The sequence below is a fragment of the Lichenostomus cassidix genome, chromosome 18, assembly GCF_008360975.1.
Source record: "Lichenostomus cassidix isolate B80296 chromosome 18, HeHo_3.0, whole genome shotgun sequence".
Lineage (NCBI taxonomy): Eukaryota > Metazoa > Chordata > Aves > Passeriformes > Meliphagidae > Lichenostomus > Lichenostomus cassidix.
The window spans coordinates 8,475,915-8,492,877 of record NC_139498.1 but is presented as its reverse complement, the minus strand read 5'-3'; the positions used below and the strand labels follow the sequence as shown (position 1 = coordinate 8,492,877).

Here is a 16,963-nt window from a genome sequence, read left to right as displayed (position 1 = left end):
AAAAATCTCTCCGTGGAAGTCACAGAGTTGGCAGTGGAACATGAACCACCATGGATCTGTTTGCTGTTTCTGCTCCCCAAGGACATCATCTGCTCAAGCCTTTCTGACCTGCTGGGCTTCTGAGCAGCCCCACAGGGCAATTTACTGTCTCAAAAGGGCTGAATCACCCTCTGTGGGTGCTGCTCTCCCCACCTTAGCTCTGGACAGAGGCTGGACTCCAGGCCAGACTGTCTGAGACAACTCAAGCCAGAACCAGCCCTTGCTCTTCGTCATTTCCTCTTGAGGAAGTGCAATAGTCTGTTCCTTTGGGCCATCCAGTGCCCCCAGTTCAGCTCCAAACTGCCCTGACTTCAGCACCTCTGCATTTCTAGAGCTGACCCTGTATTCCAGGACAAACCCCTGGTTTATAACTACACCACCCCACTCTAGGTATTCCTCATATGCTCTTTGCAGACTGTACTGCAGAGATCAGTTTGGTTTTTCAAACATTACTGCACAGTGTGGTCAGATTTCCTCTGAGCCAACTATGAAAAATACAAGGACTCAAGTTAAAGGTCTGTGCACAGACCACAAATTCAACAACTTGGGCAATTTTTTTTTTTTTAAATGGGCCTGACTTGATTTTTTTTACCCATGTCAGAGTCTACCTGCTATCACAACAGCCTCTCTTCTGACTACAACTCTCCAAACTTCCTCATCTTGTCCAGTCTTGACCAGCTTAGACAGTTCTGTGACAACTGAAACATGACTTCTTGGCTGCTTCCTCCTCATAGTCAAGGAAATCATGGGCACGTTTTTACTCTGTCTTGTAAATGAGAATTAGCTTGATGCAAAAATAAAAACACAATTTTGATTTACTCAAAATCATCAGTATTAAACAATGTTCAGTAAGGTGAGACAATTAGACAAATATTTCATTGTGTACAAGAGGTCCCTCGTTTTTAGGAAAACAAATTATTGGAAACTTACCTTATAGTCAAGTAACAGTTAACTCTGTTACCAACAGCAAAATAATCAGCTGCAGTGAGAATGTCGATGCCATGGGGAAAAGTGCCCTACAAACAAAGTATTGTTTTAAAATGTATAATACATTTCAAACATGCAACATGATTGAAAACAAATCTCCTGCTACTCTCCCAAGCACTGAAAAAATACAATTTAATTTATAGTAAAATCACTTGTACTAGAGACATAAAGAATATTGAATATATAAACAGCAAAATACCTCACTTTGCTTGTGAGTCAACGATAAACAGCCCAAGTAAATAGCAGCAGGTAGTAACTTATGCAATAGCTCCCTTCACACCTCCCAGCCATACCAAAATACATATTTGGTGAATGCATGACTATGTATGTACCCAAAAAGTGATTCCTCTAGAAGGTGGTTTAGATAAACATAAACATGTTTCCAGTTTATGTGAAGGCAGAAGGTGATTTTAATGAAATACAGAATTAGAGATTTAGGCAGCAAGAGATGCATCACGTGTAGAACACATGTGAGTTTCTACTTACACATGTATTTCATGACTCATTAATGAAGTAAAAAATGGGGTTGGTTTGTTTTTAAAATGAGCACTGATTCCCAGCAAAGCCTGAAACACTGAGTCCTACTGAAGAATCCCACTTCTGCCATCACTGCTCAAACCAGTCTGTTTCTAGAAGATAAATTTCTTTCTAAATATGAGATTTCCACTTAGAAATCTGCATTTCTGTATGTAAGCAATACAATTCAGATATTCAGAATTTGATTGGCTCTGGCTGGTTTAGGTGCTTTGGAACAGCAAAGGCACCACAGCATCCATGAGCCATGATGAAGAACAAATGACACTCCACTCACTTCCAAAAGGGACACTCAGAGGGTATTAAAACAATGAGGCTCCCTGGAAGTACAGGTTTGGGATGTGATGCAGGTTTGTTTGTTTACAGCTCACTCATCCCTTCCACATTAGGATCCAGCCATGCAAAACTAGTGGGAAGTATCTCTCCATCTGAGCCTGAATCACTAAAGCAGTTTATCCTGGAAGCAGTGGGAGCTGCCAAGGTCTTGCTCTGGGAAGCATAACTCCAGTGCTCAAAAAAAACAAGGCTTGGAATCTGACTGAACCAAGGAGAGACAGAGTGTCTATGGCTTATCCAAGGGATGACCTGCAAGGCCTGGTAGCTCAAAGGTAAAATGAGTGCTCTGTTCAAAAGCCTCATGAAACACTGCTTAGGGACAAAAAGGTACATGACAAACACCTCAGTAGGATTTAAGGCCAAACAGCAAAACACACAGTGGAATATATAAAGGTGCACACTACATAAGGAAAATCTCATATAAACAACTTGAATTCTAGCTGCCAGCTGGACCTTGCTGTTTGTTCCCCAGCTGTGAGTGTGCCAGTTCGATGGCATCTCACAAAGGTCACGGTGCTAGCAAGCCTGTCAGTGAGACAGCAGCATTCCTGAGTTCAGGAGCACAGAGGTCATGGCCAGTGGGACAGCCAGGCTTCACAGGAACAGCTTCTATTCGCTCAGAACACTTCAAACTTCTCCAACTGAGAAGTTGGTATTATTAGAAGTATGTGCATTTCTCATGACTTACGCTTAAAAAAAGATCTTGACATTTTTCGAAGCTTCCATTTACACACAGTATAGCTGGCATTCTTACAATGGCTTCTCCTGTGGCCATAAGGGAGCTCTGGATTTGGGACATGTGGAACTGCAAAGCTGAAGCAGGCAGGAACCAGGGAACAAGTGAGGGCAACCTTTTTCTCCACCTGTTTAGTATCAGTGTTATTACCTCAGGTGGAGAAAACATTTTTGCTCCTTCCAACACAGAGAAAGAGTGTCTCTTTCAACACACTGGATCCAGGGAGCAAATTCCACAGGGTGGATCCACTCATTAAGTAACCATTTTCCTAGGCACCAAAGAATGGTTTAGCAAGTAAAACTTCTTGACCTTCTGCAGGAACCAGCTGGAGCCTGACAGTTCCTCCATGCCATGAAAACTCACTGTTTTACTGCTGATGTGCCAACACAGAGGCTGAAATCATCATGTGTTCCACTCACACATTTGAGTTGTGGGTCAGAGCAGAGTTCATAAGGAACCTTTCTGGCTGTAAACTAACATGGACTGTACTCCTCTGATTAAGAAATACAAAAACCCCACTGAATTTTTTGCTACATGGAAGCACCTCTAAAGCTCCAGTGCCCAGGTGTCCTCTCTCACCTGGAGCTAAGTCAGGGTAAGGTGTTATTTACTTCATTTAGCACCTCACACAGTAGAATCAGGCTGAGCTGCTGTGTGATGCCTAACCTCTCCAGGGCAGGAACTGCAGACCCAGGAAGAGTCACCCTGGCTTCTGTTTAACACAGACCTAGCTTGGGTCAAGTCACCAAAAATCTTCACCCTCTTCCTCCTAGTCTTCTTGCAGCCTTTCCCTGCTATTAACCTATTTCTATCTAGAAATACACACTGGTTATGAACAGGTTGCTTAACAGCCAGAGTTCTAAAGGCATAATATTCTGGTTCAGAACACAGAGATCTTCAGGAATGCTGTCAGGTAGACAGCATTTTTAAAAATCCCTTAAAGAGCAGCTTGTTGATAACTAAATTGCTTCAACCATGCTCTCATGCCCTGCTCTGTCACAGGAATTGTAAGTGAACCATTCCCCCTACACTTTCTCTCTTAGATGTTTATTCAGCTTTATTAATTCCAGGTAAACCAGTAAATCCAAGGCTTCATCCTATTTGCTTCTCCTGTAAGTTTGCAAATCAAAATTGTCTTGAGCACTTTAACTACTTAAATGTTGCTAAGTTACATAGGAACCTGCCACAGTACTTTTTACCAAAGGACTTGGGTGCCTCCAAAAGTACCAGATTTCTCAAAATATCTAGATGGTAAAACAGACAAGTCTAAAAATTGAGTTGAAGACTCTTAAGCCTTGTTCACTGTGCTACCACCAACTACAGCAATGATTGCACAGCACCCTTCAGTTGTTCTGCTTCTACTGAAAACTAAAAAGTCAATGAAACAAAAAAAAATAAATCACATAACCAAAAACTGTATGTTTCCTGTCTTAAAAGCACTGTAAGTTTCCAGGGTGTACAATGGCCAGCTCAAATGCTGATTTTTCTTTTCAGGAGGACTGAAAATTACCAGTAAGCTCATTTTCTTCCCAAACTGGAATACTAAAATAAAACTCACACCTCAGAAAAATATTCCACAAGAACTAGCTGCTCACAATGAAAACAATTATTTTGTGACATCCTTTTACTCAATTTTTCCAAAGCCACGGTGTCTAATTTTGATTTTAGGCACTCCATGCTTACAGTAACCTCCGAGGCACAAATGAATGAAGATGCAGGGAAGTCACCATACCTGTCTCCCAACATTCTCCTGGAAGGCAGCCTGAGGAACAGAGAACAAACACACCAAAACGAGTCAGGTTTGCTTTTTGATAAACACCAGATGATGAATTCAAAACACACAACAATATAAATGACCCATGGCTTTTCTGTTTTAAATAAAGTAAACTTTGTCAGTAGAACAAGCCCGTGGGGCTTTTCTGTTTCTGCAGCTCCACGTTCTGCTGTTCCTGAAGCCGCACGTTGCACAGCAGCAGTTTAAGAATGCAGGTTTATTAAACTCGTCACACCCACACAAGTGCTTGGGAGCAGTGCCACAAGGCTTTGCCCTGGGATGGAAAGTCAGTGCCTGTAGACAGCAGCAACTGAGACAACTAACTCTTGTCTGACTTCACCATCATTTGCTCAAAGTGGGCAAAGTTTAATTCTTTGTCAATTAAAACTTCAGGCAGAAAACACTGAGACTTCAATGCTTATCTGCATGGTATGTGTCTGAAAGCACACTGAAACACTGGACTGTAAAATTTGAAGACAAAATTCTTACATCTCTCTTGTATTTTGCACTAAATTAACTCAAAACATTGCTAAAATGCAAGGAAAACAACCATAAAGTTAATCTCTGCTTGTATGGCATACAGAAGAAAACCTACGTAATTCCCTACTCGAATTTTTTCTCTCTTGCAAAGAAGCCCATTATTTTTATCCCTTTAAAAGACATACAATCCTAAGCACTAATAAAAGCTTCTATAAACTTTAACTCTTCTCAGAGAGTGAAATCATCATTATCTGGACACTTCTCTGAGGAACTGCCACTCTCTGCACACACAGCTTTCCACTGATGGACAACATTTGTTAATAGATATTTAATGGACGGGGGGAAGTTCCTGATGTTTACTGAAACGCCACAAGAATTTGGACAGACAGAGCTTCTGTATTCCCTGCACAAGCACAGTACCCCTGTGGTAATCCACCTGTGCAAACAACAGGTTCAGCTGGCTCCCCAAGGATCACCCTGTGCAGGTGGAGCAAGGGCTGACGCCAGCCGGGATGGAGCCAGAGCCTCCCGGAGCCTTGCCGAGCTGCTGCTGCCTGTTCAGGCTCCTGCCTGCAGCCCTGCACTCCTGCCCGGGCAGGTCCAGCTCCTGCTGTGCTTCCAGAGCAGCACACAGAGCTCAGAGCAGCCCACCTGCTGCCAGCAGTGCCCCAGGGCTCTCCAGCTCGGGATGGCCTCAGGCAGCACATCCAGCTGGCTCTGGAGCAGAGCTGGGGCTGCAGTGATGCCCTGAGGCTGCTCTTTGCTGGAAGCTGCAGCCCAGCTGCTGACTTGGGCCTTTTTTCTCCTCACCTCGCTCCCAACACATGCTCCCAGCCAGGACATCAGTGCCTGTCACTCTGCATCGTTCATTTCTTTCTACTTCCACATCAGCCTTAGGTCCTGCTTTATGCTGCTGAGACCCTCAATATATTCCTGAGGGCATAGGCTGTACTTAATGCTATGCACCCTCTGGAGATCAATCAAAACTCATTAACCTGTAAGCCAGTTATTTGTGCAGCTCTCAGCTCCTCCTTAGTGAAATAAGGCAAGTAGGTGATAATCTTGTAGTCCATTCCATAAAGAAAGGTATGTTTGGGATGAAGAAGGTATTTCTGGCAACTCTGGTGCACCCAGCATCACAGTCTAAGGGGTTTAGTGGTGGACTGGGCAGTGCTGGGTTAAAGCTGGACTTAAAGATCTTTTCCAACTTAGATGATTCTATGATTCTGTATTTTATGCCATTGAGACCCTTTTTACTCAGCACAGGCACGTTTCATTCTCTATCATATCCAAGGGATTCCATAGTTTAACCACTGCATTACAATGTCAGTTAAAAACGTGCTGTTCAAACAAGTGCCTAAATGATACAAAATCTGTAAAGCCCTGAAATTCCAAAAGGATGCCAAATTCTTAAGAGATGCCATACACTTCAATTGTTTTTGTGAGAATCATTTTTCATTTTTTATACAATCCCCTTCTGGAGATGGAAAAACTGGATAATAAGATATTAATTTAAAGATTCCATGAGATCAGAGCGAAGGTGGCAAACTAGTCTGGCAACCTGAACACTTTTTCTTCCCACAAAAACTGAAAAAATATTACAACATTCTCTAAAAATATTTAGTTTAAAAATAGGTAGTTTAAAAACTATCAGCCAACCAAGAGCAAAAATACTTGCCTCTCTTTGATATGTCAGAGATGAATGGAGTCCAATTCAACATCACTTATTCATCTGATTATTCCTGATACTGATTATTCATGAAAGAGTTGCACAAGCCAGCCCAGAATGCATGTGGAGCTTCAAAAGCACAGTCTTGTTCTATTCTCTCTAACCTCAGGGTTCAAAATGTCTCTATTCACCATTTTATTTTATTGGTACTCTGCATTATAATACATTGCATATTGTAATAGATGGAAAATCTAGTAAAACATGTTGTTTATTTAAATGTGTGTTTAACTGTAGTAATGATTGGAAATATTTAATACTCCCAGGTATTTTTCTTCAAAATTGTAGTAATGGCTGGTAAACACAAAATATTACTTTGCCTTTCTAAAATGAGAGAAAAGGCTTTAACAATTTCATAACTATCCATCAAACAGCTCTTCCAAATTTTAAGCAGTATTGAATTAGAAAGTACTAGAGAAAAAATTAATTAGACTGGAGGTAGCTGACCTGCAGACAGCTCAGGGGCCTGGACTACAGCAGAGGAGGAAAGGGAGGAGAAATGTGTTGGGTTTTGTATTTATTAGAAATATAGATGCACAGGCTGCACTATGCTCACAGCTCTAGACAACATGGCTGGTTTAGCACACATTCATGGTCACACTGTCAGTTTCTGTTTAAGTGTAGAAACACACTGAAGGTCCATAGGACAATTAAATCAAGCTACCAAAGGTAAGCAGCACAGTTGTAGCAGCAATTGTGTTATGCAGATTTCTCCTCTGGGATTCTGAGGGAATCACATCAATAAGGCACTTTCCACCACCTATGCTCCCTAATGTTTTGTGCAGCTCTCAGGAAAGTAAATTCCTCTACGGAATTGATTTGAATAAAGACACTTAAATTAGCCAAGAATAGCAAATTCTACCGTTTCTAAAATGTAGGAGTTGAATTTTGGGGGAAGTAGCATTGCTCCTATTCATTAGCTGCACAGTATAAGAAGAATATGTTCTACCACTGCTCAGCAACCTGCAGCACCTCGGCTTGCTTTGCTTTGAGCACCTTCAGACCCAGGAGCTGTGGTGCGATTGCTCAAGCCCTGACTCACTTCCCCAGCAATTACACTGCAGCTTCATTCAGCAGCTTCAACTCACAAGCACAGGTGTGGTGACAAAGTAAGGATGCTGTCCAGGTATCCCTGAGAAACACTTCTGATGGTATAAACACATCAGCTTTCAAAATTTCAGTCAAAAAATCAGACAGACCTGTTCGTGTGCATATTGCAGAGACTGTCTTTTTTTTAAACACATCCACAGTGTTATTGTCAGGGACAGAGACATCTGGTTCTTTGGCAGACACTCTTTGGTCCTGGTTTGAGTTCATACACTTATAGGGTGAGTTTTTTTACATTTGCATGAGATAATTTGGCTTATCTGTCAAAAGATACAACTAATTTTTTTTTTTAAGAAAGCAAGTTCAATATCTACAACACACAGACTTAAATTCTCATAGATAAGATGTCCATTTTTTCTTCTCAAATCCTGTAACTATAGAAATCTGAAAATGCCCATCATTTCCCTTCTTCCAACAACACTCTTCTCAACTCTCAATGGCATAAATATTTTCTAGAGAAAATGTCCACAGAGTATACTTTGGTATCAGTTCTATTCACTACATAACAATATCTGCCTAATGGATTTGTCACTTTCTTTTAAAAATTTCCTGTCCCTGGAAATAGCTTTAAACAACAACTGAAAATATGTTTGAAGAAGAGAGATTATTCTAGAAATTTTCAACTTACCACGATTAAAGAGTAACAGCTGATGCACAATCAGAAAAGTGTAACCTCATAAAACTCACCAGCTTGGTGACTTGCAAAAAAACCCAATATTTGTGTATTATGTAGGACCCTTTTGTCTGTGATCTTGTGACTACAAAATACTAAAGAGCTCTTTCTTAGATACTTTATCTTGATCATCCTGACAACAATAAAGCAGACTGTTAACTGTGGCCATAAATCAAGATGTGCATCTGCAGATTATATAATTTAACATCTAAATTCACACAGTACTTCTAAAGATTTTAAAAAAACAGTTTTTTTGCTCACAACATAATATTTTGCTTCTCTACTGCAGTTCTACATAGTTAAGTCCACAAATATTAAATGAAAACAAACAAAAGCTGGAATGTGGTAACTTACAGAAGCAGCTCTTCTGCAATTAACATCACGATCAAATACTGCAGCAATAACCAATGCACTGAGGAAATAAAACACTGAGCATTAGTACCAAATATATGAACAGAAACGTGCAATGCCATCATTTCAACATGTAGCCTTCCAAGCAGAACAGGCAGCACGTCCTCTAAGGAGCTTATTATTTAGAAATACAAACCTAAACTAAAATCTGAGCTGAAGTAGCCTTGTATTTCCTTCTTTCTCTAGTTTGCTGTGGACTTCTCACAGCACAAAGGCTATCCCACCATATCAAAGGAATTTATGGAATATGCAAATACATTTTACTGCACAGAAAGGTTTTCTGGTTGAAATGGAGCAGGAGTTGAAAACCTGGACATAACAATCACTTCTAATGTCAGACTCAGACAGTGCAATTTTAAATTAAAACTTGTAAATACAGTTTCTCAATAGCCAAATGTACAGCAAGTCTTGAGTAAGGCTTAAACACAACACAAAGTTAAGCAATGGAAACCTGCAGTTATCTCCACAAGAACAGTCACATCCTGTAAGGCACAAAAATCACACAATATGCAAATCCTGATAAAAAGTAACCTGCAAGATAAACTGCACAGCAGTTTTTTCTTAAGGGTGGCCTACAGAGACAGAAGGATGATTGTACAGAACAATTTCCTCATGCATGAAGTCTGGTGACCCTGCACAGGGTAATTCTTCTGCCTCAAAAGAACTGCTGTTCAAAGATGTGCTACACAACACAGGAGAGAGAATATATTCCAGGACATGCAGTCTACAGCTTTAGAAATCCACCTCCAGCATTCAATTAACTTCAGCAACAAATAAACATCACTTCAGGAGAATCATTTAAGCAGAAAATTATTCCTTTCAAACCCTGAAACTCTTCATTACATGATTTATTGACTCCAGGCAAAACCGGAAATAAATGCTGGCTGAAAAGTAAATTCAAGATAGCTTTGCTTCAGCAAAAGGATATTAATTACACTGATAATATCAAGCTTCCCTGGGTAGTGGCTATCAGTTCCCTACAGTGATGAATACCGTGTTGTTCCAATTCCCTGAAATGCACAGTCAGCTTGGCCTCTGTAATTTCAGTTTATCTCCATTAGGGAAAACAGGAGACAGAAAGCCAGAATGAAATGAAAACAAACCCCAATAAAGTGTTCTACAGACAGTTAATGCTTTCTTACTGCTACTTGCAGGAGCAGTGCCCCTCTCTGCCACACAGACAAGAGGAAAGAGGAGGTCATCCAAACAGCAGCTCCTGAAAGAGCAAACGTTCAGGAAGCATTCCACCAGGAAGCACACATGGCTCACTGATGAAAAACTGCTGGGTCAGATACACAGCCTTCATATCATGCTTGCCAGTTCTCTGGCACGCAGAGAGACTTAAGAAGTATACAGTTTTAATGATATGACTAGCTCCCATAAATCTTTTAATTAGACAACTTTCAAGACTAAAGGAATTGGATGAAAATGATCCTTGAAAGAAAAAAGAAGCAAATTTCTGCCTGACATTTCTGATTACACAGACTATAAGCTAGAACAGAAATTTGACAGTTATGCAGTATTTCAATATTGGTCTTTTCTGAAGAGGAAAAAAAAAACCCTCATCACACCAAGAAGCTCAGAATCCTGAGAGCTGCCTCACTGCATCAAACAAGAGCTCAGCTTATAATCACATTGTACATCTCCACTTTTTCTCTTATTCTTCTGTTACCTTAAGAGAAAGCTGTGTAAGTAAAACCAGCAAAGCAATACATTGTCTGTGATGCCACTGGAGTCATTCAGTGCTGCAACCAAACACTGTGCTAAGTCAAATAAAAACCCCACAGCTCTGTCTCTGCCCCGTTATATGCCTAAATCATACTTTAGTCACTGTTTTTTATGTTAATCCTTTTAATAAAGTATTCTAACTTATCAAACTACATAAATACTCCTTTCAGGCTAATTCCCACTTGGAAGCACAGGCACATCCTCCACACCACCAGGCTTAGCACAGAGGGCAACGTGCCGAGGGTGAAACACGTCTAAGGTGTCTTCACCTGTCTGCTTTGTCGTGGGAGTTTATGTGATACTGCACCAGGATTTCCTAACATAAAGAAACTGTTTATGTCAAACCAAGTGGGATATTTTTTTAAGCTACTCAAAGGATCATGTCTTGACTTGCCCCAAGTGCTGCCAGGCAGAGCAGAGGATGGCTTTGCACCCTGCAGTCTCTATGAACACCTTTCCTGCCTCCTTGAGGGGTAAGGAGCCTGAATGCACAACTGCAGTTAAGTGCACAATAAACACAAACAGACTTTAAAAAGTAAGTTGTAATTTTATCAGCCAACTAATAGGTCTCCCTTTCTTCCTTATCCTTTCCTCAGTCCCCTGAGGACTCACCTAACTGGCTCCAGGGAAAGTTAGAAGGACTCAAAGTATGTCAGTGGGCACTTCCTCAGCCCACATGGATCTCCTTCCCTTCCCTGACGAGGTGGTAAGAATCAGAGAGCAGAGGCAGGCCACGTGAGAGACATCAGAACACAGAAACAGCACAAACACCAGCTACCCTCAACTCACAAGCACCAGGTGCACCAGGCAACAAACCTGAATTCCCTTTACCACCTGCAGCAGGCACTTCCAGTCTCCACTAGCCACAAGCAGCAAGAAGCTGATCCTACTGCTAACCCCTGGGAATCTACTACCATCAATTCCAGTGCCACCCTGAAGCTGTGAGAAGAGAAAAATAAACTCTCAAACCTCTTGCCCATTTGGTACAAAACCAAAATTTCCTTCCTGAGCCCTAAAAGGGGAGAAGTCTAAGTGGGAACAGGACAGCAAAGTCTTCTCAGTGCTGTACATTAGGAAAGGGAAAGGCACAGGAACCACCACAAGCAAAGTGAGTTTGAACAATCCAAGCAAGTTAAGAAAAGGAGATGAGACCAGAGCCAGACGTGGGTGTGCTGAGCACTGCTGCTGCAAACAGCCCCTTCTGCACCTCTCCAGTCATGCCAGTATGCAACTGGGAGGGTTACACTGCCAGCTGGGTGATGAAAACAGACCTAGACTCAGGGTTTGGTTTGTTTTTTTTTTATTTTTGAAACCAGAGCAGTTCCCCTGTTCACTTTATCCCATGGCACTGTGTTACACCACTGCAGGAGCAATACAGGGGAAGGAGCAAGCAAAAGGGCCTCCTTCAGCCACACTGAAGATGACTGTCTCATATTTAATTCCTCTTGTTTATCCAGAAGTTCTAAGTAGAAGGAGAAATGCTGTGATAATTCTCATTTCCACTATGCCTATTTTTGCAGTACCTCTAACCCAGCTCACACAGAGCTCTCACACTTCCTGTTGGCCACCCACTCTCCTACACTGCTCAGCGAGTTATTCCAGTCCAAAAATCTGGAGTAAAATGGTGAAAGTATAAGAAATACATATGTAGAAAAGAGCAACAAGAAAAATGCTTACAACAGGAGTTAAAAATCGTGCTGTTAAGAGAAAAATAATAAAAAAAAGAAGGAGGTCTGTGACACCCCTGCAGGAGCTCACTCCACCCAGGTGCCTGCAGCACGCAGCTCTCCTCTGCAGGCACACACCAGCAGAAAGCCACTCTCCATATTTCATCACAGTACAAGACATAGCTCACAGCAACGCTTCAGATTTCCCTAGTTCTGCAGGACAATCCTGCCCTGGAGCGAGCTCCATCATCCCTGCTGAGCCACACCTGCCTGCTCCCCCCTGCCAAAGGCAGGCCACATGGCGGGGAAGCCAAGGCCACCCTGGTGCCCTGCACCCATGGCGTGTGCCCCTGCTCTGCTGCACGGAGCCAGAGCCCAGGCAGAAGTGCAGCACTGAATCCCTGCACCTGCACCAGGCACAGAACCTGCATGCTGCACAGCCCCACACAGTGCAGATAGCCAGCAACCGTTTAATCGCTGTAATTGTGGAACACCATGCAAGTGTGTTTTCCTTTTTTATTTTTTGTTTAGGTTTTAAACAAAACAGTTCAGCTCCTTACTGTGCACCTGCCACTTCACAGACAGCAACTTCCACACCCAAGGGGGCAGGAATCAAATTACCTGCATTTCCAAGTCATTAAATTCTGTTTCATTTTCCTCATAGGTAAGCTTAAAAAGAGAGGCTGCATGTAGAGACTGGGAGAGAAACAGAGCTCAGTCAAGTAGTGCTTTTATAATGATATGCTTGAACAGCAACTTCAGTGTGTGCATCTCAAAAAGGAGCAATGCTGTCCTGCAAAAAAGTGAAGTTTCATCTACGTTGCCAAGAATTTTCTTTTTGTGGTCCTGTAGTTTGAATACGTGAGGCAAGGTTTTAGAAACCAGTTGAACTAGACTTTAACAAACCATTAGGCAGATGTGAGCAAGTGTATCTTGTTGAAATATGGATCGGGAAAAAAAACCAACACGGAAAAATGCAAGAAGGTACTATTAGAAATACTCTTGAGCATGTATTTCCAATAAGTCTTCTCCATCTTTTTTCTCCTAATTTTTTCTTAAAAGAGTGGCAAGGGCAGGAAGGAGAAGGGCTGATCTATGATCTACAGCAGTCTAAGTTTGCAACTTCAATATTCTGCCAATTTCATCACTGAACAGAACATTCAGAAGAAAACAGGGAAGAATCAGCTGACAGAGAGGGATTTATTTTAAAGCACTGTCAGAAATTTTACTAAAAAAGGAATCTGACTTTATGCAGTTTAAAGTGATTTTTCACTGCTCCAAAGCGAAATATTTATGTTCTTTGACTGCTGAAAATACAGAAAATAATGTCTTTCAATTACATAATGATACAAGAAAAGGAAAAAAGAATCCCCTGCAAATTACCCTCTGCTTTAATCTGTAACAGCTGTTATGGGGATGTAGGGCAGGACCCAGTTTATGTATTTTGGTCCCTAACTAGGTCCCATGTCCCTCCAGCTAAACACTGAGTGCAGGACAAACCTTGCACAATTCCCAGCACTAAGCAAAGCCAGCAGTTCAGGACTGCAATCACTCATTACAATTTTGGAAGGTGTTTACTATTTTTCTCTAATGGTGTGTATTCTTATCCAAGCAGATGATTTTGCTGTGTAATTCAGCTCACAATGGATATTATGCACTTTGTTTCAAGATGCTGAGTTCTGCATTTTTTAAGGGTAGCAACAATTTGCTTGTGGCTAGAAGTATGACTCTTCTTTAAGTAAAACAGTGACACACCTAAGGCTAGATTTAAAAAAAAGCCATATGTAATTATCGGCTTGCTGACACAATAGGTGAAACTGTGTGTCATACTTCATTTGAATTTTTTTTCCACCATTTCTCTTTGGAGTGGCAAGTCTACCTTCAAGAGTTTATTTAGAAAAGGAATGGCCACTAAACCTACACAGATTTTTAAGTAAAGGCTTATATAGCATTAGTACTTGCTAAAACACCAGGCAGCTTTGTTGGAAAACTTAAGATAGCACAAACCACAACACCTTACAGCTGTTCATTAGCAATTTTCAGCTTCCCCCTGCCTGTCCACCCTGCATTTCTCTCCATCCCACCAATTTATTCCCAACAACTGAAGCTGTCATAGGTGGCACAGCCACAGCATTCACTGGTTTTACTGCCATAGGCAGAGGGATCTCAATTATTATCGCTTCCCTGAAAAGAATTTGTTTCCAGAAGAGGTTGAAAGCTAAAGGACATGAGCTTCTTCAGAAACACCTGTTGTAAACACCTGTCCCAGAGCTCTCACCAGCAGCTTTGTGACAGTAAAACAAAATGCCACAAACCCTGAAAAATCACAAGGGTAAGCCTGTATCAAGCCTATGGAGAACAACATTGCAGCACAGCAGGGTGAAAGGAGTAAATGAAATATATTGCTCAAAGCATCATGAGCAGAACAAAAGTTCTGATAAACAGAACAGATAACTATTCTGATAAAGGGATGACTTGAACACTCACAAGTGGGCTTAAGTTTCACAAGCAACAAGCTTGCCTGACCTTAAAAGAAACCTTAAAGTTTTTCAACTCCAAGGATGAAGCAGAGGTTTCATTTTCATCAGGCTGCTGGCCCAAATCTAGAAAAAACACCAGATTTGAACCAGACTTCAGGATGAGAATGGTCATACCAATGCTAAAGATTTGCTGGCAGTGAGAATATAAATGTAACTCTGCAGAGCTGTTACCAGCCTGCCAGAACCATTTGTTACCAGTCTGGTCATGGGTGTCAGTGTGCCTTCCCTGATACCATCAGCGCTGGTTAGACTAAAAACAGGAATACAAGATTCTACTCATAGGATTATTTCACTGTGCAAATACATCTTTAGGTATCCTCAGTTAAGAATTTCATATTACATATAATTTACCATTAACTCAGCTAGGAGTGAATTAAATACGACCCTTCAAAATAAAATATCTCATTAATAACTTACTGTGGCAAATGTCACTGTTGATAGCATGCCAAAATGAAGCAGGTTTATTCTGGAGCTCCACGTTCTCATCCCAAAAGTTATCCTTAAACAGTGGATGGTATCACATTCTAGCACAGCTTAGAGTTACCAGACTCCTCTCCTTTACTATCTATGCCACTGTAGACAAAACATCAGCAAAACACCATGAAATAGCTCTATGAGAGAAATAAAGCTAAGATGTCACAGAATTTCTTATCTGCTCACTATGGAAAAAAATGGAAGAAAAACAGTGCTTGGCCTTGAGAGGTTTGACAGGAAGGTTTTATCAAGGTCTCAAAAAATGCCAGGACAGGTACCACAGGACAGAGAGCTGTAGGGTGACCCTGCACTGGAGGACCATCACTGCCAAGTGAAGCTACAGGGGTGAAAAACAGCAGAGACCAACCAGGACACTGGGGTCCAGCAATAAAAATGGACTAATTTACAGATGGTCTCAAAGAACTTTAAAACAGGTTTTTAAAGAAGAAAGAAGCAGTCACATATTCTTTGGGAACCTGCTGAGCTCAGTAGGTAGCCCTGTGCTGGCAAACTAGGCTTTTTGGATGACAGTGAAATAGTTCTGTCCACATCCTAGAAGTGAGGAAGCTGCTAAAAATGAAATCAGATACCCAGGACCACAGATCCCTGTATAGTCCAAACTAATTTTTATTTTTTTGAAAAAGAAAACACTAATGACCACTGATCAAACCCCTCCAATGGAGACAAAGCTGCCTGAATTGCTGCTATCAATGGCTGTACTAAAAGTGTGCCAAGAAACTGTTAGAAGCCACTGCAAAGTGTGTTTGCAGTGCAAGTCACCCGTTAAGACACCTCCAAATGTCAGCCAGTGTGTGGCCAACAGAAAGACCAAACAATAAAGAGAGAATCCCACAGCCAAGGAGGAGGGAAAACACAAAACTAAAGAAAAAAGGCAAAACCAGTTTGTATCTGCAAAAATATCAACAGTATTAAGTGAAAAGTCACAGCAACTTCTAATCCACCACTGCAGTACCACAGATATGGAAATCTCTTGAAGATACTTCTTTTGAAAGTCATTTGATACAGAAATCACAGATGGACTGATTGATTGATCACAGATCCTGGACTCTGCTCTGCTCCATAAAACCAGAAGGTGTTAGAAGAGGAAGAATTCTCTCATGTATTTGTTAACTTTAACTAAAAGATCTTCTTAGTAATAACAAAAGCCCCACTATTCAAAAGTGCTGTATTACTAAGAATTCAGTCTTGCCACGTGAAGTTCTTACCCCTTTCAGAAACTGGAAGTGATTTTTATTTTTTATTCAAAATAATCTTTCAATTGGAACACTTCAAAAGGAAAATTATAAATTGTATGGAAGTCGACCTGAAGTGTACTTTATTCTTTTAGACTTAGCCTGTTCAATTTGCAAGCTGTAAGCTGGTCAATAAAAATATGATTTATTCTTTGCATAACACCCATCTGACAGAGTCCCAGAAACCCTGGATCATAAGGAAGAAGATCCATCTGAAAAAGTAAGAAATAACCTCTTCCTTAGATTTTCTCCTAGTATTTCCAGCTCTTTATGACTCCATAAAGCAACTCCTCAGTTTTGGAGTGTTTGTTATTTCTAGCTCTACTGAACCAAGGTTCCAAATCTTAAACTCCCTGAGTTGGTGTCATCGAGCTTCCCACAGAGAAAGTGGATAAAGCAGACAAAAGATGACACCCTGCCAAAGCCTCCACTGATTTCTCTTATCCTTCTCCCAGTGAGTTTCTTTGGATTTTCCTTTGGTTTTATTATTAAAGATGA

General features: G+C 41.1%; 1 protein-coding gene across 2 annotated transcripts in view; it reads right to left on the bottom strand.

Annotated features, from left to right (window-relative positions):
- The window catches only part of TBCD (tubulin folding cofactor D), a 115,908-nt gene that overhangs the window by 50,788 nt on the left and 48,157 nt on the right, over nucleotides 1-16,963 (bottom strand). For both annotated transcript variants that reach the window (XM_085077925.1, XM_085077924.1), the window contains exons 16-18: nucleotides 8,747-8,804; nucleotides 4,365-4,394; nucleotides 970-1,055 (exon numbers count right to left, since the gene is read on the bottom strand). In XM_085077925.1, coding sequence (XP_084934051.1) covers nucleotides 970-1,055; nucleotides 4,365-4,394; nucleotides 8,747-8,804 — 174 coding nt within the window. The remainder of the gene's footprint in view (nucleotides 1-969; nucleotides 1,056-4,364; nucleotides 4,395-8,746; nucleotides 8,805-16,963) is intronic.